This window comes from Argopecten irradians, chromosome 12, assembly GCF_041381155.1.
Source record: "Argopecten irradians isolate NY chromosome 12, Ai_NY, whole genome shotgun sequence".
Lineage (NCBI taxonomy): Eukaryota > Metazoa > Mollusca > Bivalvia > Pectinida > Pectinidae > Argopecten > Argopecten irradians.
In genome coordinates, this window is record NC_091145.1 from 34358988 (window position 1) to 34384541 (window position 25554).

Consider the following 25554-nt stretch of genomic DNA (forward strand, 5'->3'; position numbering starts at 1 on the left):
AATTTGTCAGAAACAGACTTTTATTCTTTATAGAAAGATTCCTTCTGAATCGGTGATTTTAAAAAAAGAATGACCCAGTTTTAGACCCTTTTGAAAATGTGTTTTTCTTCGCTTTGAGTGGAGCCAATTTTTGCCATATTTGACTTCAGTTGTGTTTACTTAATTATCTATGCACAGATTGTTTTACATCGAGCTATTTTCTGCCGTTCACCTTTGCTAGGTTCATTGTAATTGAAATATTTAGCATTGGTGTAGGAAATGATGCACATTTTCCACTTTATTTTTCATATTTTGAAAATTTTTATTTTCTACTCTAAAATTATTGAAAATTAGTAATCATACGGACTCCGCATTTTTCTGATTGATTTGGAAAAAAATAACCTTTTGTAAGCCTTTTCTTCCGGTTTCTTCTTTGGTATGAATTCTTTATTGTTTGTAAACTGTATGAATCCGCGGACTATCACAAAAGTTTTTAACGAATTTGTGATATAGAAACAAATTAAACGGTTAAGTCATGACCTGTAATGATTAGTGTGATTTTACCAATTGGAAATAAGCTTTTTGATATCAACGCACATCCAAGTAGATCTCTACTTTTGACCTACCGTTTTAAATCTTATATATAATAGCTAAGCTTTCTCCATTATACATCTACCTCATTTGAGTTAAAAAAAATAGGCCGGTCAGTAAACAAAAGCCATAGTTCTGTACCTTTTGAAATCTACTTGTTTATAAAGACATTACATTGTATTATTGAAGGATTAATTTATACATTTTCTACCCTAACTATTAAACACAAAGCAAGAGATAAGATACAAATAAGGACGTTACCCACACTGCAGAAATTACTATAATGGTTGTTAAAACAACTTCTTTTTTGATAACGCTAACTCACTGCATTTAATAGTTTATAAAGGAATGAAATTGGTATTATCTTCATTGTTAGTGACGTCCACATCGTCTTAACCTGTCATCCATAGAGCATTGTATCATTTACAACGCACATTATTTTACCGACGGCCGCCAAACAGTTCGTCCACCCGTTTTCACTTTACACGTATGGTCAGTGTGAGCTGTTAGACAGCTGGTAGACAAGTATGGGCAATATACAGATCTCACGTTATGCATATAAGCGCGCGAGCTGTTAGACTGCTGCAAGACAAGTATGGGCAATATACAGACCTCACGTATTGCATATAAGCGCGCCAAATCTTCATTATAAATGGAAATCAAATACTTATTTCAGGCCTTACGATTTTGTTATATAACAAATCAACTTTCGTTCGATTTTATATGACGTACTGTTCAAGGACATTATATAATAGTTTATGCCTGAAGGATATACATTACCAAAGTGAACTACAGTGCACATATACAAATGTATACTGACCATCATTCTACTGTAGCAGTTAGACAAGTAAGACAGCTATAGACTATAAAAAGTGATTAAGATTGTGTTTTGACTACATCCTACGAATTAGTTTGACTTAATGACATTGAATGTTCTAAGTTTAACAACTAACAATCTACTGTCCCTTTTGATTTTAGTTGTATATAAAAATGAAGAAATCCAAAATCTGCAAGGTAAGTAGAAATAGGTTTTCTGATTTTAATTAATTTTATTACTTATAACATTTAATTATCAGTATAATTATGATAGTACATTTGGTAACCATACAATTTTGAGAATAATGCATTTTAAATCAAGATGGAAAGTGATTCATATTAATATCACTTAATTCAGAGTTTGAGTTTTAATGTTGACATTGATCCTATGAACACAGCATTCATCTTTGAAATTGACAAGTTAGATTGTTATTTCTCCGTGAGGATTTTTTCTTGAAGGTTATATTTAGTGTTCTTTTAGACATTTTGTTTTGACAATAAAATCTATGAGCTGATCATATAACAGAATAACTATAGGTGGCTGTTTTTGTTTTTAAATGGTTAATTAAAATAAAATATCGCTATTTATCAATAACTCCGAAAAGTGGTTTATTATGATCGTAATTATAGGCCTTCAATAATGTATGGTAAAAAATATTTTCATCCTGGAATTAGCCGTGCGGCAGCCATATTTGCCTATTAAAAGTTTATTCTCAAAATAATTCTTTAGCGACTAGGAAACAACACGGTACCCAGTAGTACTTTCGAAATTCGATAATTGATATCACTTTTTCACAGAATGAACTGGAAAAAAGGAATCAGTTGGTAAGGTCAAGGCTAGTAAAACAATTTCGAACAAATCTTAACACACTCATGATGTCTGCAGAATATTGAATTTTGACTATGGAAATTTTAACCAATATGCAGACCCTCATTCTTTTGGCTGAAGTAGATGATTGAGCCAAATAGTTATGTTGTGAGAAGAGAAGCCGTGTTAAGGATATATTCTTCTGAGGTTTCAGTCCCGTTGAAGTCGCGTTTCGACATAGATCAAAGAATTTATGAGATTTTCAAACACAATTTATCAATATCTGTAGCAAGTTGCCAGTTGCAAATTTTGGCAAAAAAATACCTTTCTATTTTCAGTAGATTTTTTGTATGGGGATTTTAAATAATGGCCCATTTGGCAGCCATTTTGATATCGTGTCTTTTTTTGCTCTGGGTAGAGACACAGTTTAACCATTTGTTACTGAAATTTTGCTATAAATCTTTACTATGTTCGTGGTAATTAAAATATTGAGCATTAATGTGTGAAATGATACACTTTTGTCACTTCATTTTTACATTTAATGGTTATTTGAGCACTTTTAGTTTTTTACTCTAAGATACTGAAAAATAAAAAAAATATTCAAATGGGGCAAAAAAGTAAGCACACAGACCCCCCCCCCCCCCCCCCCCCCCCATTTTTCTTCCTGATTAGGAAAGAACAACCCTTTCCGTATTAATATGCCAAATATTAACAAAAGATAAATACCAGATATGTTTCTATAAAGGGTTAAATTCGGAAAAATGGCTGAAAACGGTGCATTTTGTAGCTCAAAAATAAGGGGTAGGGTTAGCATATATTGTTATTCTGAGAAAAAATATTAGTCTTATTAATCAAAAATGGTATATTTTTAAAGAAGACTACTGGAAAATAAATTCGACAAACATCCATACATATCAAACACCTCCTTAGGAAATTATGGCTTTAATCTCTTGTGTATATGGTCAAAACGGCAAAATTTCCATTAAATCAAATATTTTGTCAACTAGCTGTCTTTGAGTGACAATAGTTCAAAAACGAGCACACGGACATATGATGTTTTCTTCCAATTTTGTTCATGGCATGAACGCCTATTTCCAAAAATCTATATGAGACAAAAAGTTTAATACAAGAAAATTTTGAGTTTTCTTTGTCTCATATCCAATACAAAGAATCTATTGTTTACTTTCAGGTGCTTCTACATTTTGTCTATGTATTATTTCTTCTTCTCGTCATCCTTCTTGCCCAAAGTGCCCTAGTTTTGATATTGAGCAGAAAGAAGAATACCAGTCTCGAAGTATGGTATGTGATTCGAATAAAATTAGTTTATATGACATAACATTGAAGAGGTTAGTATATGAATAACATAAATCTAATACCTTTATTTCAAAATTTATATAGTTAACAAAAAATGTCTAACGGTGCTGTCATTTTGCACAAATCAAACATTCGTCTTGGACCAATAGAAGTAAGATTAATGTGGCCGTAGACACTTAACATATTGACAACCCAAGGCAGTAATGATGTTGTCTCTATACAACAACGTACAACCTGTAATGGGATTAGGAGTAAGGTTAAAGTGGCTTTGGAAGTGATCATATTATGCATGACACTATATAAATAGAGGATCTTACATGAGTGGCTATGTAGCATGAAAATTATCATACGAGTTCAATAAATTGATATGCCACGTTTGATTAATTTCATTTTACATTGTCACTTAAAGTTATATGTGCCGTATTTTACATGCTCACGAATCAAGATGAGATGTTATTCATTACCAAATTTTACCAACATTTTGAGAATAACAGTACCTTCATTGCATAGGTTTTAATTTTACAAGTAAAATTGAAAATGATTTTTGGCAGTAGTGCCAAAAAAATCATTATATTTACACCTAAAGTGAAGTAAATCGAGTACATGCAGTTAGACCATGAAATCAAATTGTAGTCTTCAATTTCAATTCACATTTATTACAGTATTATTTGTAATTGTTCCGTTTTGATGTTAGAGTAGTTCTGATTGGTTGTATCATTTTGATGTAACAGTAGTTCTGATTGACTGGATAGTATTTATGTAACCATAGTTTCCATGTTTGTCTTTTTTCTTTTAACCTTATAGGTACGTTTGCGTTTGTTTTGTGTTGATAATACCAGAAATAGTCCATATCATAACGATGCTGTGGTGTACCTCCTTCCTCGCTGACCAGGCAATGAAAACGTGGCCATTGTTTCGAGGAATATTAAGTGTAAGTTTACCTTTCTGTGCTGCTAAATAAACTCCATGTTCAAACTGTTAACTATTTAACCATGTGAACAGTGAACCACGTAGTCTGAGTCTGCAAATTAATATAGCTCCCCCCTCCCCATTGTGTATGTGTTGTCTTTATATATGTGTGTGAGAGAGTAAGTAAAGGCATATAAAATAGCCAACCCTATACTAATGTTTAGTTGTCTATACAAATGGATATGGTTGCATGCTTATAAGTTTAAATGTACATCTATTGTATATGTAATGTGTTGTAAAAATTGAAATTGAATAAAAAAAAATTGTTTAAAAAAAAACTTACACTTCTTGTACAACAGCATCTAAAAATAATAATGACTGATCATTCTGTTTGGATTTATCTTTTAAGCTGCAGTTTATGATCATCAATTAATTAAGCGGCATTGCACGCCAAAGAAAGAAGAATTTTCCACAATATCGAGATACAATAATGTATAATATGATACTGTTTTCTTCTAGGGAATCTTTCTAAGCATCACCGAGGCCGGGTGTTTATCGATGCTGACATACATCATCCTGCCTCGAATTCCAAGTTATATAATACTTCCAATACTCAATTTCTCCTTACTGCCGCAGCTGTCACAATCGGTCGAGGTATGTACAGTAGCTATATAAGTAATATAGTATGACGTCCTAACACGCGGGCTTCGGACTGGACCAGCATTGTAGACCATGTTGGTGTAGTATTTGATTATGTATCCAGTAGACCATGTTGGTGAAGTATTTGATTATATATCAAGTAGACCATGTTGGTGTAGTATTTGATTATGTATCCAGTAGACCATGTTGGTGTAGTATTTGATTATGTATCCAGTAGACCATGTTGGTGTAGTATTTGATTATGTATCCAGTAGACCATGTTGGTGTAGTATTTGATTATGTATCCAGTAGACCATGTTGGTGTAGTATTTGATTATGTATCCAGTAGACCATGTCGGTGTAGTATTTGATTATATATCAAGTAAACCATGTTGGTGTAGTATTTGATTATGTTTCCAGTAGACCATGTTGTTGTGGTATTTGATTATGTTTCCAGTAGATCATGTTGGTGTAGTATTTGATTATGTTTCCAGTAGACCATGTTGTTGTGGTATTTGATTATGTATCCAGTAGACCATGTTGGTGTAGTATTTGATTATGTATCCAGTAGACCATGTTGGTGTAGTATTTGATTATGTATCCAGTAGACCATGTTGGTGTAGTATTTGATTATGTTTCCAGTAGACCATGACCTGTGTTGATGTAGTATTTGATTATGTATCCAGTAGACCATGTTGGTGTAGTATTTGATTATGTATCCAGTAGACCATGTTGGTGTAGTATTTGACTATGTATCCAGTAGACCATGTTGGTGTAGTGTTTGATTATGTTTCCAGTAGACCATGTTGGTGTAGCATTTGATTATGTTTCCAGTAGACCATGTTGGTGTGGTATTTGATTATGTATCCAGTAGACCATGTTGGTGTAGTATTTGATTATTTATCCAGTAGACCATGTTAGTGTAGTATTTGATTATGTATCCAGTAGACCATGTTGGTGTAGTACTTGATTATGTATCCAGTAGACCATGTTGGTGTAGTATTTGATTATGTATCCAGTGATGTGATTCTTGTAGATTATGAAATGCTAACAATTATCTATCATCAATTGATTGGGATAAAGAATTAGGTAGAACTAATAACATTGAAATTCTAAAAGAAAACAAAATTTTGAATTGTATTGAGAGATTTGTTCCTCATAAAACTGTAATTATAAGACATAATGACAAGATATGGATGAACAATGAAATCAGATTGAAAATGAGACAGAGAAATAGGCAGCATTCTAAGGCTAAACAATTAAATACCCCATTTCTTAGTAAAAATATAGACATTATAGAAATACTATTATCACCATGATTAGAAATGCCAAACAAGATTATTTATTGAAATTACAAAATTCTCTTATTTATAAAACTATTCCTCCTGGTAAATGGTGGAGAATAGCTAAATCCGTCATATATAATAAAAAGAAAAATGATACAGATTATCCCTTTTAAATCAATGATGAATTAAAAATACACCCTATAGACAAGTGCGAGTCTTTTAACTCTTTCTTCACTTCTATCTCTACTACTGATAAAACTGCAGATGATGTTCCAACTGATATTCCTCCTTTCCCACACAAATTTTCTAATATAACTATAACTGAGCAAGATGTATGTGACCAGCTCCACAGTATCAATGTCAAAAAACCGCCAGGCCTTGACTCAATTCACCCTAGATTTATCAAAGGTGTATCAGAATTCCCTATCAAACCATTACATTTTTGTTTTTTGATAAATCTATTGAACTTGGTTATCTACCGCGGAAAAATGCTAATGTTACAGCTATATACAAGGGCAAGGGGTGAGAAGTAATCCATCCAACTATAGACCCATATCTGTTATCTCAATATTTAGTAAGATGTTAGAGAAAGTTGTTTTTAAGTATCTTTTTAACTATCTATCGATGAATGGTATAATTTCCAAAAAACAATCTGGCTTTCTCCCTAAATATTCTACTGTTAACCAACTGACTGTCAAATGATTTAATAAAATATTTTAAATCAAATAAAAAAATGTCTTATTTCAATGGAGGAAATATTTTTTATTATAATTTGTGTGCCTGTAACTTAACTAGCGTCTATTTTCGGATCATAGAAATGAATCACTTGAAATCACTTGAAACAAATACTTTTTTAAATGTACCTATAAAAATAAATATTTAGAACCTATCAAATTATTTGATTGATTTAAAAAGTATTTGAATTGTAGCTACTTATTTTCTTTGGCATACCGAGGGTTTTATTACATTTGATAATCCATATTTATTTTCTGTCTTATAGGCAATAAGAAACAAGAATATACAGACGTGCCTGAAGCCGTCCTTGATGATAATTGGATGTGTAGCAATCGTAGTAGCTGGAATCGTGTCGAGTATTTATCTTTCTTATTCGGATGCCCTCGAACCATATCAGGCCACCATATTGCCAATCTTACTTATAGGGGCGTCAATCAGTCTGTATAGCCCAATCCAAACACACATACATGGTGACACTGAGGCCTCATACCACAAGACAAGCCTGTTTTACGGATCATTTAGGATATTTACATATGTCATGTTCTGTCTAATGTGCTTTAACAAGGAAACTGTTGGAGTAATCTCCCTTAATCTCGGACTCTTAGGAGCGGGTTTCCAAGTGTTTAGTAATTTACAAACGCTCCATCTTCTGATAGTTATACATATTACGTTTTCGTTTGTGTCGTTGCTTACGTACATTGCTCCAGCCAAATCCAAATTTACAACGTTCTGTTCGTGGCAGTTGTCCCCCATTTTAATAGCAATATTTTGTATTGTTCTGTCAGTACACACCACTAATATATATAACATAATCGATTTCTCGGAGAATCCAGTGACATCCGAACTTATCATCGTTTTTATTATGTGTGGTGTTCTGACATTAATAACGATTTGTTATATGCTGATACCAAAATGTTTTAAAGACAGCAGCGAGACCAATTCAAACAGTGGTGAAGAACTCACTTTCCAGTACCGATACAACTCCGTCTTACTGCTGCAGTTTCTGTTGATACAAAAGAAAATATTGCGGAGTCCTGTTGATGACTCGGATTCGAGCGTACACAATAACAGGCCTTCACGTGTTTATGTTTGTACGACAATGTACCAGGAGGCCGAACATGAGATGGACAGACTACTGGTCAGCTTAAAGAGTGTTATATCGTCACACAAACTCAAACAAAAAAACGTTTACATAGAATCGCATATATTTCTTGATAATGGAGCGGAGGGAAAGGAAATAAAGGATTTTGGAAAACAACTTTATACCTTAGCTGAGGAAAGACTTGACCTGCAGCCCGAGTCCGGTAGAATGTTGTATACTCCATACGGGATACAGCTACATTGGGATCTGGAACACGGCACGCCATTCTTTATACACCTTAAAGACACGGAGAAGGTGAAGGCAAAGAAACGGTGGAGTCAGGTGATGTACTTAGAGTATGTTCTCAAGTACAGATCTAAATGGGAAGGATCACAGGGTCCGTACGGTCCGAAATCCATGTATTTAAACCCGTCAATTAGATACGAGTCCACAGAGTCATTGGTAAAATATAATGATTTTTACCTGGGCAAAGGGGAGGCTAGGTTAGCCCCTACACAGACAAATCACCTACTGGATGTGCCTGACATTATCCTCAATGACGCCGAAGACCTTTATAACTATTCGGCGGACACTCTTACCGTCGACATGTCTTCTAACGACGGTAGTTTGTATCCCAGTGAAACGCCTAGTCGGAACGGGAGTGAGATATATCTGAAGGAAACTCCTCTTGAGATCCACACTCAAGACAGTACGATATTCTCTGTGTCCCAGTCCAATATAGGTATCAGCACTGTCTGCAGTGACAACTTCATCCTCATGACAGACGCAGACATGGTTTTTGACGATGAAGCTGTTCTTGCTGTTATTGATGTTTGTAAAAATAGTCCGGATGTAGGCGGGGTTTGCGGAAGGACATATCCAACAGGACTATACCGACATCCTATATTGTGGCTTCAGGTGTTTGAGTATGCTAAAGGTGAGTTCGGTCAACGACTTTCCTGTCCAGTTACCAGCAAGAACAGAATATTTATTATAATTGTTTAGGCGCACAACTGGTAATAATTGGTAATTATATTCGACAAATATGCAGGGGAATTACAGAACAGACTGCTTAAAATAAACCATTGAATCAGGTTTCGAAATCATAACCAATGACCTCTGTAACACATATTGGCTTCCGTAATCAGGATAGAAACTCCAAACTTACGATAATTTTGAATTCTTGCCGAATAACTACCTTTCGTTTCAGTGATGTTGATGATACTAACTATCTTTAGATTTCTGGGTTTTCTTTAAGTGACCTTTTACGTAAGGGAAACGTTTGATTTTATTGTAATGTATTTTACTTTCGTTGTTATACGCAAAACAATTGAATTTAAGTCCTATTTAATTTTTTGATATTGCACTTGTGTGATCTTAGCGCATTCCATATGGTTTCTATAATAAACTTACATATTTTACAGATTTTTGGATGATGAAAAGCTCACAGAATGTGATAGGTTCAGTAATGTGCTGTCCGGGATGTTTCAGTCTTTTTCGATTCGAAGCCCTTAGTGACATCCTCCAAACATATGAAAGCCCTACTGAGAGTGTAATGGACGTCTTCACAAAGGACAACGGTAAAACCATTTGACATGCATATCTTAATCGTGATTTGTTCACCAAGCCGGTTAAATTGTTTTATCGCCAATTAGCAAAACGCACTGAAGAGGTTTGTCTCAAAATTAATATGTAGTCTCGCCTCGAAATTTAGGGGAAAGTAAGAGTGAATATTTCAGTAGTCAAAACAATAGAATTCAAATCAAGTCTCTCATTGTGTCAAATATTTGAGTCACAAAATAATAGTTCCAAATCCAGCACATCAATATGATTTTTCTTTTCAACTATTGTATGAACTTCTATATCTTATATCTAAAATCTAATCCATAACATTCATTTCAGTAGAAGATTTCCAGAATTTCTTGTAATGCATGATACGTGGAGCCAAAATGCATGGTCAATTTTGGGAGGGACCTCCGATTTAACTATTAAATATTATTTTTAATTATAGGTGAAGATCGTTGGATGTGCACGCTGATGATGCTGAAAGGATGGAAGCTGCGATACGTAATGGCCGGTCGGAACAGCACGTTTTGTCCTGAGACGACTTTGGAGTTTATGAAGCAGAGAAGACGATGGTTACTCTCCGACTACACTAATGCGTTCCTCGTGATGACGAATATCGCTAATCTAATCAGTCATAACTCAGCCTTCTCATTAACATATGCCCTCTACCAAATCCAGCTATTCTTCATCATGATTCTGTACCCAGGGGCGACCGTCATAATGCTGTCTCTAGGACTGGAACTAGGGTCGGGGATACCACTGTTCGCTATAGCCCCAACATTCTTCCTGCTTATCGTAGGGTACAGCATACTTCTGGTTAAAGATGTCCCTTCCTCTGTCCAGCTGGTGGCCTCCAAAGTATTGATCATAGTGTTAGGACTGGGAACTTTGTTCGCGTTTGGTTCTACATCTGTAATCATTATGAAGGCACTGATACAAGGTATGTTAAACACAGGCTAATACAATGACTACCAACATTCATTTTTTTTCACATCTACAGTGTAGTGAAATGAGTACAAACAGTCAAACCATGAACCAAAGTCGTGGCTACACTTCAATTTCTCACATTTTCAGTGTTTAATAATTATTGAGTGATCATTGCTTTTGCAGGTCACTTTTCATCTAAAGATACATACATTTATAAGGCATTAAAGTTATATGCACCGTAACTGGACGAACATTTTGGCATGTTATTTTTTATTCAGTAATCTATTGAGAACCATAAGATGTGATTAATTTAGCTCTGATAATCATTCAAATGCCTTATAAACGTTAGTTAAAACACAGAAATTACTATGAAATTCTTGTTTTTATGCTCTATGTAAGTTTAGATAGAAATATACTTGCATAAGCCTTTTTATAGTTACTAATAACATTATGAAATAATAACAAATGTGAAATGAAATTGTACACCACAGTTTAGCTTCATTGTCTGACCGTATGTACCCATTTCATTTCACTATAGATGGGAATAAGATGAATTTCGACAGTACTAGCAAAAATCATTTTCAGCTCTTATTTGTAATTGTACCTTGTAAACCTATGCATTGACATAATTATAATTATCAAATTATTGGTAATTTTTGGTAATGAATAACATATTAAAAGCTCTTCTTTATTCATGAGAATGAAAAAAACACGCACAAATAACTTAAAACAAGAATTTTACAGTGCATAAATTCTTTTTTGTATCTACTATTTACAAGGCATAACTTGTCTGTCATTAAAATGATTTTCACGCCTTTAATCATCAAATCTGATAGTTTTTTTAGATTACTGAAGAAAAAACAGCATGTTAAAATTTCTGCCAAGTTATGGCTTGCATAATTTTAAGTGATTGTGCATGTGTATTGTGTGGTTGGTTACCTCTAAAATTTCTTTATTTTTTATTTTTTTTTTACATTTTGTGCTCAATGTTAGATTTTGCTTTCCCCCTTTTCTTTATATTTAATACTTCAAGTTATTGTAAGATATCCACTTGTTAGGATCCAGTGTTATCAGGAATATAAGTGCTGATGATTCGCTTGTTGTTTGTCGTTTTCGCTTCGTGCCATAACATGTCTCTTTTTATGTTTAAGATTTCCAAGAGAACATAATTGGACGTCATATTGAGTATATCATGATACTATCACTAACGGCAACCTATCCTCTGGCAGGCCTCGTCCATCCATCCGAATGTCACCTATTGATATACGGCTTGCCTTACATGTTTTTTCTTCCTCTTCTCAACATCATCCTGCCAGTGTATGCATTCTGTAACATTATCGACCAATCCTGGGGCACTCGGGACGATGTAAGAACATACATTGTAAAACGTTTCGCTTACTGATGTGCCTTGCATTAGTTTTAAATCTTGACTCAGCTAAGGTTCGAGTTTACCAGAGATAACTCTTTCTGTCTGATTTATTTACGTGTGAAGCTGAGCTCAAATTTGAAGATGTATGTACATTCAATGTCGGTTACATGTGTTTTATTTTCTGTACAGGCTTGTCCAATATGACAAATTGATAAAAGACTTTAAATTAAATTTTTCGTAATCAAACCCTGAAGATGTTTTCTTTTTCTAGCAATTGGCAAACATATCAAAGTTTCTAAGGCTACCAAAAGTCAAAAAGAAGAAAAAACCTAAAAAGAAGAGGTCAACCTTATCACCAAATGGTGAGATTAACTTATATTATAATTATATACAAAATCAAAGACTCTATCACCTTAAAATGAAAAGTACCATTTTAAAATTAATTTCATGCACACACAGATTCTGCTTCCAATAGCCGAGATTACCATGCTAACATTAACACCATTTCCAAATCTGTCGTCGAAAGATGCAATAACGATTATGTTACCTCTGAAAGGTGAAGGTCATTTTATCATGCTTAATAAGGTTCCATACAACTCCTTATACCTATACTCCTATACCTTAATATCATTCATATGTCTAGTGCTTTATTTTTACAATCAATTTGCTTTCATTTAAAGTGATTTTTTAGATATCTCTTACGGGTATAAATATTTTCCAAGGTGTACAATTACAATCTTAAAGATACAGAGAATTTCTGTAATAAACTGCAAGCTTTTACTATCAAGAATAAGTTTCACTGTTATAAATCTTTGTTTTATTAATGCAATCACGTATAATTAATGAGATATAAAATATTTGTTAAACAGGTTCATTTTCAACCCTGAACAGTTCAGTATTGGATCTTCAGAATTTTAACGAAGACGAAGTATCGTTCTGGGAGAAAGTTGTCGGTGATAAAGTCGGGGTTAATGTTTCTGGAGGATTGACTTCAGAGGAAAGAACAGCAGGACTTCGTGTCACCAGAAACAAAGTAACGTGCTGGTTTCTCCTAATTAATGCGTTCTGGGTTATCTTGCTGTGTGCATGTTATGGACTGATGCTTCAACTTATGGACAACAAAACGATTTTCAGCATTGTGATGTTGTCATCTTTAGGACTAACACCGCTTATACAAGTCACAGGAATGCTTGTAGACAGAGGCCGTGTTTTACTTCAACATATTCGTGATAATTTGTAATTAGTCTGTGATGCATACATACATAAAAGAAGTTGACTTTAATTACTTGAGCCGGTTTCATCCCATGTGAAGTTGAAATTTTGAGAGGGGCAAGGTTATTTCCGGAGGAAATAATGGGTACAACAACGAACGCATGTTAGTAGATCAGCAAAACAACAACGTACATCTGCTTAGGAAAATTTTGCCTTTCATGATGAAATCATGAAGTGTGATTTTAAAGGTGTCATACAATGTTTTAGATGTAGACCTAAGATAACAATTATCATTGCGATACATGTCTGCATTATTCATAAATGAAAATTTGTTTCCATTTTCTCCTTGACCTATTTATGTCTATGTGTGGAAAACATCGTTAGCTATGGCTGGTAAAAGAAATTTGAATCCAATACAGAGGACGTCTTCTATTTGGACAAGACATTTTAACAAGGACGTACATCAGAAGGATTACATATTAGGGAGATTGACCAAGTATGTGATACAATAGGTATTCTATGTGTTTGTATATATACACTAACGTCTCCTTGACACAATCTTACTTGTGACCTTCAGTTGACCATTCAACTCTGTGAGGAAGGCGCTTGAGTTTGTTCCCTGGCTGAGACACGTAATACATGTACCTGCCAAGAGTTTAGCATGTAAGGAATGCGATGACGTCAGATATCATTATGACGGGATGATGTGTGCTTTGTCCAATGTCTTGGAGACATGCCCATTTCATTTCAAAATATTTTTATTAAATCATTAGATTTAATAGAGATTGGGCGGCAGACTATGCCTATATAAGCCCTCTCCCTGTGGATACATACATGTACATCTCAAAATCATATATATAATATATCTAATTTTACAGACAACATTGAAATTAAATATGTATTTAGGATACACTTGCTAGTAATACTATGATAACACTCCAATTATAAGCAGGTATAAAAAGCATGTTAAGTATATATTTACATGTATGTATGCATATCTATGTTTTTGCTTATAGTTTAAACGTGGCTACTGCACAGCCAGATAATTTTAAGTTAAAATTTATAATGGATATACTGTTCCTTGATTTAAATCGGTTGATGTTGATTTGAATTTGATTCGAAATTTGGATCTCTCAATATCACTCCCACACAAGCCATTCCTAGTGACCGTAGTGTTACCACTGAGTACTGGTCCTAGTCAGGAATGTCCAGAGAAAGAGCCATACTGAGGGAGTATATTAAAGCATATGCATGTAAATTAATTATAACATTGGAGAAAATAGGTTTATACATAATGTAATATAAAAATATGAGTGTTATAAGGGTTTACCTATGATCTACTCCTGTCAAAGAACTTGGTACAGACAAAGGATAAAGCTTGTAATATTTATATCTAGGTAATTCATTATAATAGAATGTAATATTAATAGTTCAATACAAATTTGAGAATCAAATGGTTGAGGAATGGTATGGATATATTTGAGAATAGTAACCAATGCATAACTGCGGACAAAATAGTTGAATATATATCCAAATCCTCCAATACTATTCATTCTTCATATTTCATTAAACAGTTAGATATGTTTGTATAAGAAGTCATAAACATTTAAATATTCATATGATATTGGATAGTATAATATGGATTATTAAACTTACTTGTATAGTGTGAAAAGCACTGAAGGAGTCTTCATATCATATACATGTACACACATGTATATATACCAGTGTATATAAATTGTGTGAATATTTATGTTTTCTATACATGTACTTGATGTTTTGCAAATAAGAGAGGTATGACTGTTATTATGTTAATATAATAAATATGGTGGGCTCAAAGTCTGCCAGATGATTCAATAAAGGTTTGGATACAGGCACACAGGTTTGAATTTATCTCATGGCTAAGGTGGCCCTTTGTTAGAATGTCAACATTCATATGTAAATGTTGAGAAACATCTAGATTCAGCTAGATTCAGGTGAAGGTTTAATTGGATGTCAAGTTGTAAATGAGACAGAGAAGTTAACAAGCTCTGACGTTGGACTGCATATCTAGGACTGAAGAGAAAGAAGTGATCAACATCTTCAGTAGAGTATCCACAAATACAGGATGGACTATTAGAAAGATTGTCTTTATAGAGATCAGAATTTAGCTGACTTGCTCGATTACGAAGTTGACACATAATAATTTTAAAATACATAGTTCCACCATACTTAAAAGCATCAATATATTTATCATCAACATTGACGGGGATGGCAGGACGGGTAAGGCTCCTTTGGAGTTCGCTTATTGAACCCATATCATAGAAGACACAGTCAGGTTTATTCCACCAAGACATCATATAGGGATAATAACTTTTGAAATGCATGCAAGATCTACAAATGGGGGTTTGAAATATACGTTGATGTCTTACATCATGATACACTTGACTATGATCAATAAAAAAGTATCGTGTGTTCAAGTACATAGTCAGGGGCTTCATGATTAATGATTTTAAAAAATAACATATGTTGTTGATCTATTCTACGTTTTTTGAGAGTGTCCCAACCAAGTTCATTATATATAACAGCATGACTAGTACCTTTGCGTAAACCAGAGATGACTCTAGCAGCATCAAGTTGGATAGATTCTTAAAGTTCGGATTCCGTTTGATTGCAATTATTCCATACAACACTTGCATATTCAAGGTTAGGGCGTATATATGATTTGTATAGAATTTCTAATGTTTTCCTATCAAGATTAACCTTAAGTGATCTTAACACATTTATTTTTTGTAGGTATTTTCAAATATAAAATTTATATGGTTAGACCATGTCCCATGACTATTCAAAATAACTCTAAGGTGTTTATGTTTATTTACATTGGTTACAGTATTATTCATGAAAATAAGGTCAGGATGAAGTACATCAGCATTATGTTTATTTGAAATTAAAAGTGCTTCTGTTTTATTTGGGTTAAAAAGAATTCCCCATTTATTCGCCCATATAGATATTCTATTCAAGTCATTATTTAGTATTTCAGCTGCAGTTACCGGATCATTATCTATAAGTACAAAAAGGAAAGTATCATCTGCGAAAAAATTGACATTTTAATAAATTTCATTTTCCAAATCATTTATATATATGAGAAATAAATATGGTCCAAGTAGTGAGCCTTGAGGTACTCCGGCTGTTACAGCTTTCCATATTGATTTATATCCATCAATAATTACTCTTTGCTGCCTATCAATCAAATATTTAGAAAGCCATTTTAAAATATTATCATTTAAACCATATTTTTCAATTTATATATAAGTTCGTCATGCCAAACCCTGTCAAATGCTTTACTGATTTCACAAAACACTTATCTTGCTTCTTTTCTCTATCAAGCTGTTTTATAATTGTATCATATATTGAAATAAGTTGGTTCACAGTAGAGTCTTTAGGGAGAAAGCCAGATTGATTTATGGAAATTATTCCATTCATGGATAGATAGATATTATTGCGTGGGAACGAAATATTATTGCGTGGGACCGAAATATTATTGCGTTTGCACGCAATAATATTTCGTTTGAACGCAATAATATTTGTTCGAACGCAATAGTATTTCGTTTCCAAGCAATAATATTTCGTTCGCACGCAATAATATTTCGTTCCCACGCAGTAATATTTCGTTCGAACACAATAATTTTATTTATTTCATGTCAGCTCCCAGCCACCGTACCCTTTCGTATAATATGATATGATTATTATGACGTATACGTTACTTTGAAACGTCAGAGCCTGCGGTTAAGGACACGTGGTCGCTGAAACATTGATAATTCGGAAATTTGATTGGAAATGATAACTAAAATGCCATTTATGTCATTATGATGTTTTACTGCTAACGGGCGACAAATTGCCGAGCCATGTAATTAACTATCAAGTCTTCCATCACTATTTACACGTGACTAATTATACCAAGCTCTCGGTAGCTCATCAGTACGTATATTTTTGGTAGAGCACTTTACCAATATAAATATATTAATATATTTACCTTGTACATGTACATACATAAAAAAGATTTAAAGAAATATAAACAAAAAATAAAAAAGACTAGAATGAATTATGATAAAAAAATGAATACAGCGTTAAAGTGTAGTTTCTCTTTCGCTGACAATGCTATCTTGTAAAAACACTTCTAAATAATATTGCTGTCTTTTCCTTTCCGTAATAATGTACATTTTAATTGAGAAAACAAAGAATAAAACGAGATCAGAGAGTTTAATGGTAAACAATATTTCTCATATCTGTGTGTATTCCATTTTGATAGGGAATTAACACTAGGTAACAGTTACGTAAAACATATAATAAATGATCTATAATTTATGCCATGGTAGCTCGCTTAAATCATTGCCATATCATTTATCATTAACAGAGGGCGAAATGCAGTGCGAGGACATAGGGTTTATTGTTGCATTTTCACTTTTCATCGTGGACCTTTTTTATTATCTACATAAGGATTTTTCGTAACACAAGCCAAATGACCTGTGGTTAATCCCTGGGTCAGGTAGCTGAATCCCACCCCAGATTACATTAGAATATAACTCCTAACTGGTCACAGTTAGGGGTGAGGAAGACAACCGTGTAGATAAGGTGTTTAGAGATTGGGTTAAAGTTTCGTCTGTTAAGGAACCCTAATTGTTATAAGACAATGTATAGTTTGTTGATACTAGTTTACAACATACACAGGTCTACACCTAGACACATTGGTATTGCCATTTTGCAAACAGAAAACATCGTCTGTTTTGTCATGTTATAAGTTTACAGCGCTGTTGTATCTATTTTGGAATTAGTTTTATCTATTAGTAAAACTGACTTATAGGTTAGTAGTTTTACTGACGATTATGCAGAGCTCAGACGGTTACATATACAATTGTTCCTCGATAACCAACAAACTAGATGTTTTTCATGATTTAAACACAATAACAGATAACAAAGACAATTACTCTATTTCACACTCATTATCTTCATCTGAAGCCTATGTGTGTGACATTTGGACGTACCAGATGTGACTTCACTACAACACAGTTGGTTGCCTGGTTAAGTTTACATATATATACATGTACTCATCCTTGTGTCGCAATAGGAATCGCGTTCAACTCCATAGGGTAAGTTATGCACGTGTAAATGTTCCCTGTATCGTATATAATCATAAAACACAAAATTTCATAGAGAGTAGAAGTGTATTTGATTGTAACATATATTTATTATTTTGTTTTTGTACTCAGAATTGGATTTAAGCATGGATTCATTTCATTATTACACATTTGTTCATTTGTTTTCATTTCGCACTAATTTGCAATTAATTAATAGTATATTTATTGTTTTTACTTCGGTAATGTCTTGATTTTCCTTTCGATCTCGTTAAACTTAGTATAACAAAAGACATTTTCTCACTCTCTACAAGGACATATTTATTCATTTAACCTCCAGGGGGTTGTCTTCTAATTGAGTTTTATAAAACTGATGGTTTTTTTATCAGTATAATGGAATTTTCCTGGCCTTTGGTATTGGTGCTTGGAGTTCTTGTTCTTTATGGTGAACAAGTCAAAACGTGTTTCTGTCCGAGATCTCACCCTCAAACTGACTTTTGTCATCTCAGCAGCTTTGGTAAGTATTTTGGTTATACCATGTGCTTCTATTGTTGTGTATAGAAAACGTATATTGTGACATATATGCAAGTGAGATAAGCCAGCGTGTTATTCATATTCGACCATTTCTTTCTTTGACATAATATTCTAGGACCAAACTATTTTTTTTAAATCTAAAAACATTGAGAACAACCTGATCTCCCAACAGGAGCCCCAGACCATACGCTTTACAAATGTCAAACATAAATACCATTTAGTGGGACCATAAATTGTCTTTTGATTATTTGATAAAACGACTATTAGTTAATGACATGGAAGATCAGAGGATGTTGGTGGTCCGAATTATTGGTGAATTTGTTCCTCATTGGATCACGTATCCTATTACTAGTATTTAGGCGTAAATTGTCACATTTATATCATTGAGAAAAGTTATACATAAACATGAATGATACACTTTGAAACTAGAATATGTATTTGTATGAGCTAAATGCGTTCTTTTGTTCGTTTGTTAAAGCGATTGTTGGCACTGTAAACGCTGTTACAGAGAATACGAAGGACAGAAGATTTAATGTAACTCTTCGACACATGCTGAAGGTAATTAATAAGTGGAAAGGGCGTGCACAAGCTTTGCGTGCCGCCCGATCCAAATGAAATCTTTTGGTCAATTTAATAAAATATTTTGAAATGAAATACAAAAAAGGGACATGATCTTACACGGCATATGACTTTTTTTGAACACGGAATTTCTGCTACTTTGTCAAAACGCATTGTTTTTTTCAATACCATCGAACTGTTCGGGACATATGAATTCTTGAAAGCAAATATTTAAAATATTAATCATATCTAATATAAAAATTAAGGACCTTTGTTTCGGTCCATATGGTGGTATATTACCCTTGTAGAATTTCAAATAATGACCTCGGGCTATGCCCTCGATCTTCATTTTATAATTTATAATTGTAATATTATACAATTATCGACTTATTTTCAAGTGGATACGGTGAGTTATCAACCCTCGAAAATGATTTAACCCTCAGCCTCAGGCCTCGGGATATATCACTATTTGAAATACCTTTTCAATGCTGGATGCTTCCTAGACAATATCGATATTTCATATTCACCTCGTTGCCATTGTAAACAGATGGAAATTTCGTGTCTAAATAAACCTGACGATTTGTTGATTGAACTGACCAATCAGAATCATTTTGGTCCGGATCTTGACCAAAATGGCGGTCCTGACCTGTCTTAGTATTTATCAGCGCAGCCTAGCGGAGAGAATTGGTACTAAGGCAGGTAATCCAGTCTAGTAACTAGTCACTATTTGCATACGACGTCCGCCGTTTCAAAAACAATCACTGTGACGTCATATATACAGGGGCGCAATGTATTAAACAATCGTCGTGACGTAATATTCTGTGACCCGAGGTCAGACGGACAGTTCGTGAGCCGTTAACAGAGGTGAAGGACCGCAATGAACTCTGGGAGAGATTGCCTAACTCACTGTTGTCTGTCATGTTGGATTTGGCTGTTGCCCGATGATCGGCAATGCTCTATTTTGATTGGTCAAAAATGTGGAAGAGACAGGGAATTCTCTGTGTCTATTTATAGCCAGGTTACCGGATTTGCAATGTCAACCTCTGAACAGGTGTTCATCGGTTCAGGTTGACATTGCATTTTGTCAAGACCTGACCGAGCGGTCTAGACCAATCAGAAAAGGGCAAAACTCAGTCATATAACAAAACACCATATGGACCTCAACAAAGGTCCATAATAGATAAATATCACTTAATTGCTGATATGAATATGCACATTCAGAATTTTTTCTTGTGATATTATCGATAACACGTTCTGTGACGACAATGAATTAACAAATACCGACAGTATAGCAAAACTTTACTCCAAATTCAAAATCGATATTGCAAAGACAACCTTTTTGACAAAATTTACATCAATATTGAAACTTTGGCAAAATGTCAGAGTTAAAAGTGGACTAAGAGCTTTAAACGTGCTGCCGCCACATGCATATGATAAATCTATATAAAAGCACACTCCCAAACGAGGGTCGCGTTGACGACAACATATTAATCAAACGAAATAGTAAGAAGAATTAACATGTCTTTATGTAATATTGCAAAGTTTATTTTGAACTTTACCTTTATTCAGCTTAAACCTTCCAACCATTTGTCTCGCTTGCCAATATAACCCAAATATAGCAGTTTCAACTCTCCGTAACGCTTCCAAATTTTAAGAGAATTTAAAATCTAAAATAGATTTCGATATAGATTAGTACCGGAGTCTTTTGTCTGTTGTAGGTTCCTGATAATTACATAGTTACCGACAATGATCAAATTCAACTGATAAGCCACAAAGGATCTACATTGTGTGAGCTGGAGGTGGAACGAGGGCTTACCTATGTCATAACAGGTGGGTAAATACGTGTAATGTCAAATCACAGTGTTTAATGGCAAATCATGGCAAATCACAGGTATGCAATATTAAAGATGCTCCAACGCTGACAAATAGTATTTTTTCACTATCAAAAACAGGAGCAGACGATTTAGTATTTTTCTTCAGTTACAAAAGTTACTTACTATACACCATTACCGCCATTGAAAAGTTTGAGCTTGAAAAATAATTAATTGCATCCCGAAAAAATTCCGTGGCACTCTATCTTATATAGAATGAAGTAATGTTTGCGAATGCACCAATGGCGAAATAAATTATTTTATGTTATTTTTTGTGTTATTATGTATACATATATACGATTAAACGCTAATTATTTTTCAAATGATGAATATCATTTATGCTCTGTCGGCGATGGAACATCTTTAAATCACGGGTGTACAATGTCACACCGCAGGTGTGAAGTGTCAAATTGCAGGTGGGTAATGGTCAATTCATAAGTGTTATGTGAAATCACTGGACTGTAATGTCAACTCAAAAGTGTATTGTGTTGAATGACGAACAATTCAAGCATATATAAAAACACGATTATACGGCGGGATAATTCGAACTACCATGTTTGGTGGTAGTCAATGTTATGCTCCTTGACAAGATTTTAACATACTTCAGATATGTCGTAAGTGTTATAAGTGAGTACCGCTAAAGAGGAAAAGCACGATTAATAGCCTGGAACTCGTGGATCAATTATCGTCTAACAATAATTTCATTACAAGTACATGGTTGTAATCTGATGAATGGCTAGAAGACGAAGGGGTATACTGGACAAGCCTGTGGTTCTATGTCTGTTTGTCCTTCAAAAGTCAGAAAAGTTCTTGGTAAACCTGTGAACTATATTTTTATGTAAACAACAAAGGGATATTTGGGAATATGATCAAATTATGGTTGCCATGGTCAATATGTAAAGGCATTATGTAATTACCAATATTTCACCAGTCCTTAGAAAACATTTCTTCAAACTTGGGTTTTCAATTCGTGTAACCTATCGATCCCTATATGTGGTTTGGTATATCATATATTTAAATAATGGCTATCGTGGAAACAATAAGGAGGTTTTTCATCGGTCAAATTTTGGAGGTTGTCTGATAACAACAATAATTACAATTTTCTTAAAATATTCAAAACAGTACAAGTCATTTGGTTATCATGGTTTCACAAAAATCAACTGAAAATGTCTGCATGACATTAGAATTGATATGTGGGTGATTGGGGATCATGTTGGTTTTGAGTGATGACAAATACAATGGTCCCCTTTTCCAAAATAGCAAATGTCCTTAAAGTTATATGTGCCGTAACTGGGCGATAATTTTGACATGCTATTTTTTCATCATTAAGTTATTAAAAACCATAAGGTTTGATGAATAAAGCTATAAAAATCATTCAAATGGCTTCAGATGACTTATAAACGTTAGTTATAACACAGAAATTTTGTACTGTAAAATTGTTGTTTTTATGCCTTAAATATGTTTAAATGAAAACATACCTGCAGAAGTCACTTTACAATTACTAAAAACATTGTAAAAATTTGTAATGAAATTGTAGACCACAATTTGGCTTCATGGTCTCACCGTATGTACTCATTTCACTTCACTATTCATGTAAATAAATAATTTTTGCAGTACTGCCAAAAACCATTTTCAGCTCTTATTTGTACATGTAAAATTAAAACCTATGCATTGAAAGCACTGTAATTTTTAAAAAGTTGGTAATTTTTGGTGCTGAATAACATATTAAAAGCTCATCTTGATTCGTGAGTATGAAAAATACGGCACATATAACTTTAAGTTATCATGGTTGAAAAATAAGAAACAGCTAAAGTTCTATTTATGACGTAATCAAACAATATATAAGAACATACAAAATGTAGACTAGTGGTGAAGGTCTATTTTTTCCAGAACATATGATTTGTTTTGACTATATATCAGTTCGAAATAACAAAGTATTTTCTCGATAAATCACTTTTTCCTCAATCTAAAATGCTTCCATGTTTCTCTGTTTAAGGCTATGTGACCGGTGAGGTCGAATACCTAGTGAACTCGTGTTTGTGGACGGAAAACTTCAAAACCTTGTCTTTCAGCAAGTTTAACGGCCTCCTTGGGAACTACGACTGTAGCTGCTATGTAAGATCTACTAATACTTTAATGATATCCGGGTGGTGTGGCACCTTTATCACAAAAGACCGTGATATAGAACACTTTAGGTGCAATACTGCAACATACTTATCCCATGTAATACACTCATGTCATCTAAGGGGCTGCATTACACGGCTATAAATGCAATATTATCTCGTGACTTCACTGCGTCACCAAACGCACTATTTTTTCGATGATTTTAACTTTAATTTTAGAAACTATGATGTTTTTATTATAAAGAACATCAAAGGCTTGATTTGAATTTTAAAAAAATATCACGCATTTTAATGTGTGGAGAATTGACTTTAATTGCGGTTTTCTTCTAACTTATTTGTCTCAAAATATGTGGACAAGAAAATTCGGAAAGTCTCGGGTTTCTTGGGTAGAATATCTCTATCCTTCATATCCACATATGAAATAGTCTTATAATATTGGGAAATTTAGAACACTATAATACTAGAAAGCCATACGTGTACATTGTAGCTTCTCTAGCAGAAGACCAAACCCTAAGCAATTTTACAGAAAGAATAGAAGTCTGCTTCAGTACAAGGTTATGGGTATAGTATTGGCTCTACGCAAGGCACCTACAATCTGTATTTGTCAAACTTTACATTGGTCATTTTGGAGGGGGCCTTTAGCCAATGGCCCCAAAGTTTTGGGAAATCATTTTATTATTGGCCCTTAAGAAATGTCGAATTATCGAAAATGACCCACGCATTTTCTCAGCCAAAACGATCCCTACTTTAGCTTCAGTATCGTTCCATTTCCTTTGTTTATTAACGCTTTATTGATTTTGAAGGTTATTTACAATGATATACATTGGAAAAGGTATACGTATAAAGGGTGATATCCCTTCCCTTCACCACTTGTCTCTTACAATGTTTAAACCACTTTGATTATTTCAGTCTTTTGAAGTGAACATCTTATTGCTATTAAACGAAAGGATATTGTTTTTGATAGTATTGAAACAAAGGAGGGGTACGTTTGACAAAATACTTTGATTGTTGATCAGAAGCTGTTTAGAAGCCTATCAGTGTAGAAGGCTGGTCCGTAGCAATAGAATTTTGTGTTATAGATTTTCAGAGACAAAAAACATCTTTAAATATTATAATTTCATCTCTAGAAATGAAAACCATCCTAATACATACCACTTGTTTCAGATTAACGACTGGGGATTAACACCGGTCGGCGTCACCCCCCGAGATGTCTGTGATTATGACGAGACATCGACGTGTGAACAGGCGGCGTGTAAACGAAATGAACAGGGCTCGTGTGAATGGATTCTGAACTGTACAGAACAGAAGAGAGCCAGTTCAGACCTCAGCAGTTTGAAAGAGAAAATCCGCAAAGAAATCAATGAAATCTTGTAAAGTGTTCTTTTAATTTAAGATTTTTGTAATTTCCATTCTTTTAATTTTCTAATTCAGTTAATCTTTTTTAAGAACCGCTTAAAAATAAAAACGTTGCAACTTTATCCTTTGAATGTCTGGTTGTTACTGTTTTATATATTTTACACTTTACCTGCGAAATAATAGTATATACCGTACTCAAATTAATGTAATTAGCGATCAGGGGGTACTTATTAGGGAATCAAATGTAAGTTGTGGACGAAAAACTCTAGACACTTTAAGTCATATTTATAATCTTTCTGTACTCTTGGCACAATTAGTTAGTCTGTCCCAGTAAACATGTTTACATATTATCAGTATCAGTGTAATATGTTAGCACAACACGCGGCGCGCGGCGTAGCTAGGTCTGGATAGGCCTGCATGCCTGGGGGTCCAGGGGCGAAGCCCCGGTAGGGGGTATGGGGGGCGAAGCCCCCCAGAAGCTGACGGGAAATTGTTACAACGTAGTAACCATTTTACTTCCTTGGTAACTTTTAACGTATATACCAATGGTTAAATGGAGGTCACGATATTAAGGTGATAACCATGCAAAACTATATACATTGTATACATACTAGACTCCCGTGACAAGTGCTCGAACAAAAAACACGGATTTTGGCTGTAAATATTAAATTAGTAAGTAATGGGAGAATTTTGTGTTATTTTAACTAATGAAAATCTTATGGAGAATATCTTAAACAAAATTAAAATTAAGTTTACGTGTTGGTTTGTTTAT

At 33.9% G+C, this 25554-nt stretch overlaps 2 protein-coding genes across 2 annotated transcripts; both read left to right on the top strand.

The window, feature by feature from the left end:
- The first annotated feature begins 1224 nt into the window (after positions 1–1224).
- LOC138304723 (uncharacterized) lies at positions 1225–15099 on the top strand. Its single transcript, XM_069244965.1, has 10 exons — positions 1225–1584; positions 3384–3493; positions 4313–4439; positions 4937–5071; positions 7343–9095; positions 9583–9738; positions 10170–10664; positions 11803–12017; positions 12292–12382; positions 12890–15099. Exons 1-10 carry the CDS (start codon positions 1561–1563, stop codon positions 13258–13260), a joined length of 3477 nt encoding a protein of 1158 aa, XP_069101066.1. The 5' UTR covers positions 1225–1560; the 3' UTR covers positions 13261–15099.
- Positions 15100–18244: 3145 nt separating this feature from the next.
- LOC138336439 (uncharacterized) lies at positions 18245–24904 on the top strand. Its single transcript, XM_069285945.1, has 6 exons — positions 18245–18355; positions 18730–18857; positions 19353–19432; positions 21151–21262; positions 23300–23418; positions 24591–24904. Exons 2-6 carry the CDS (start codon positions 18734–18736, stop codon positions 24798–24800), a joined length of 645 nt encoding a protein of 214 aa, XP_069142046.1. The 5' UTR covers positions 18245–18355; positions 18730–18733; the 3' UTR covers positions 24801–24904.
- Positions 24905–25554: the final 650 nt, after the last annotated feature.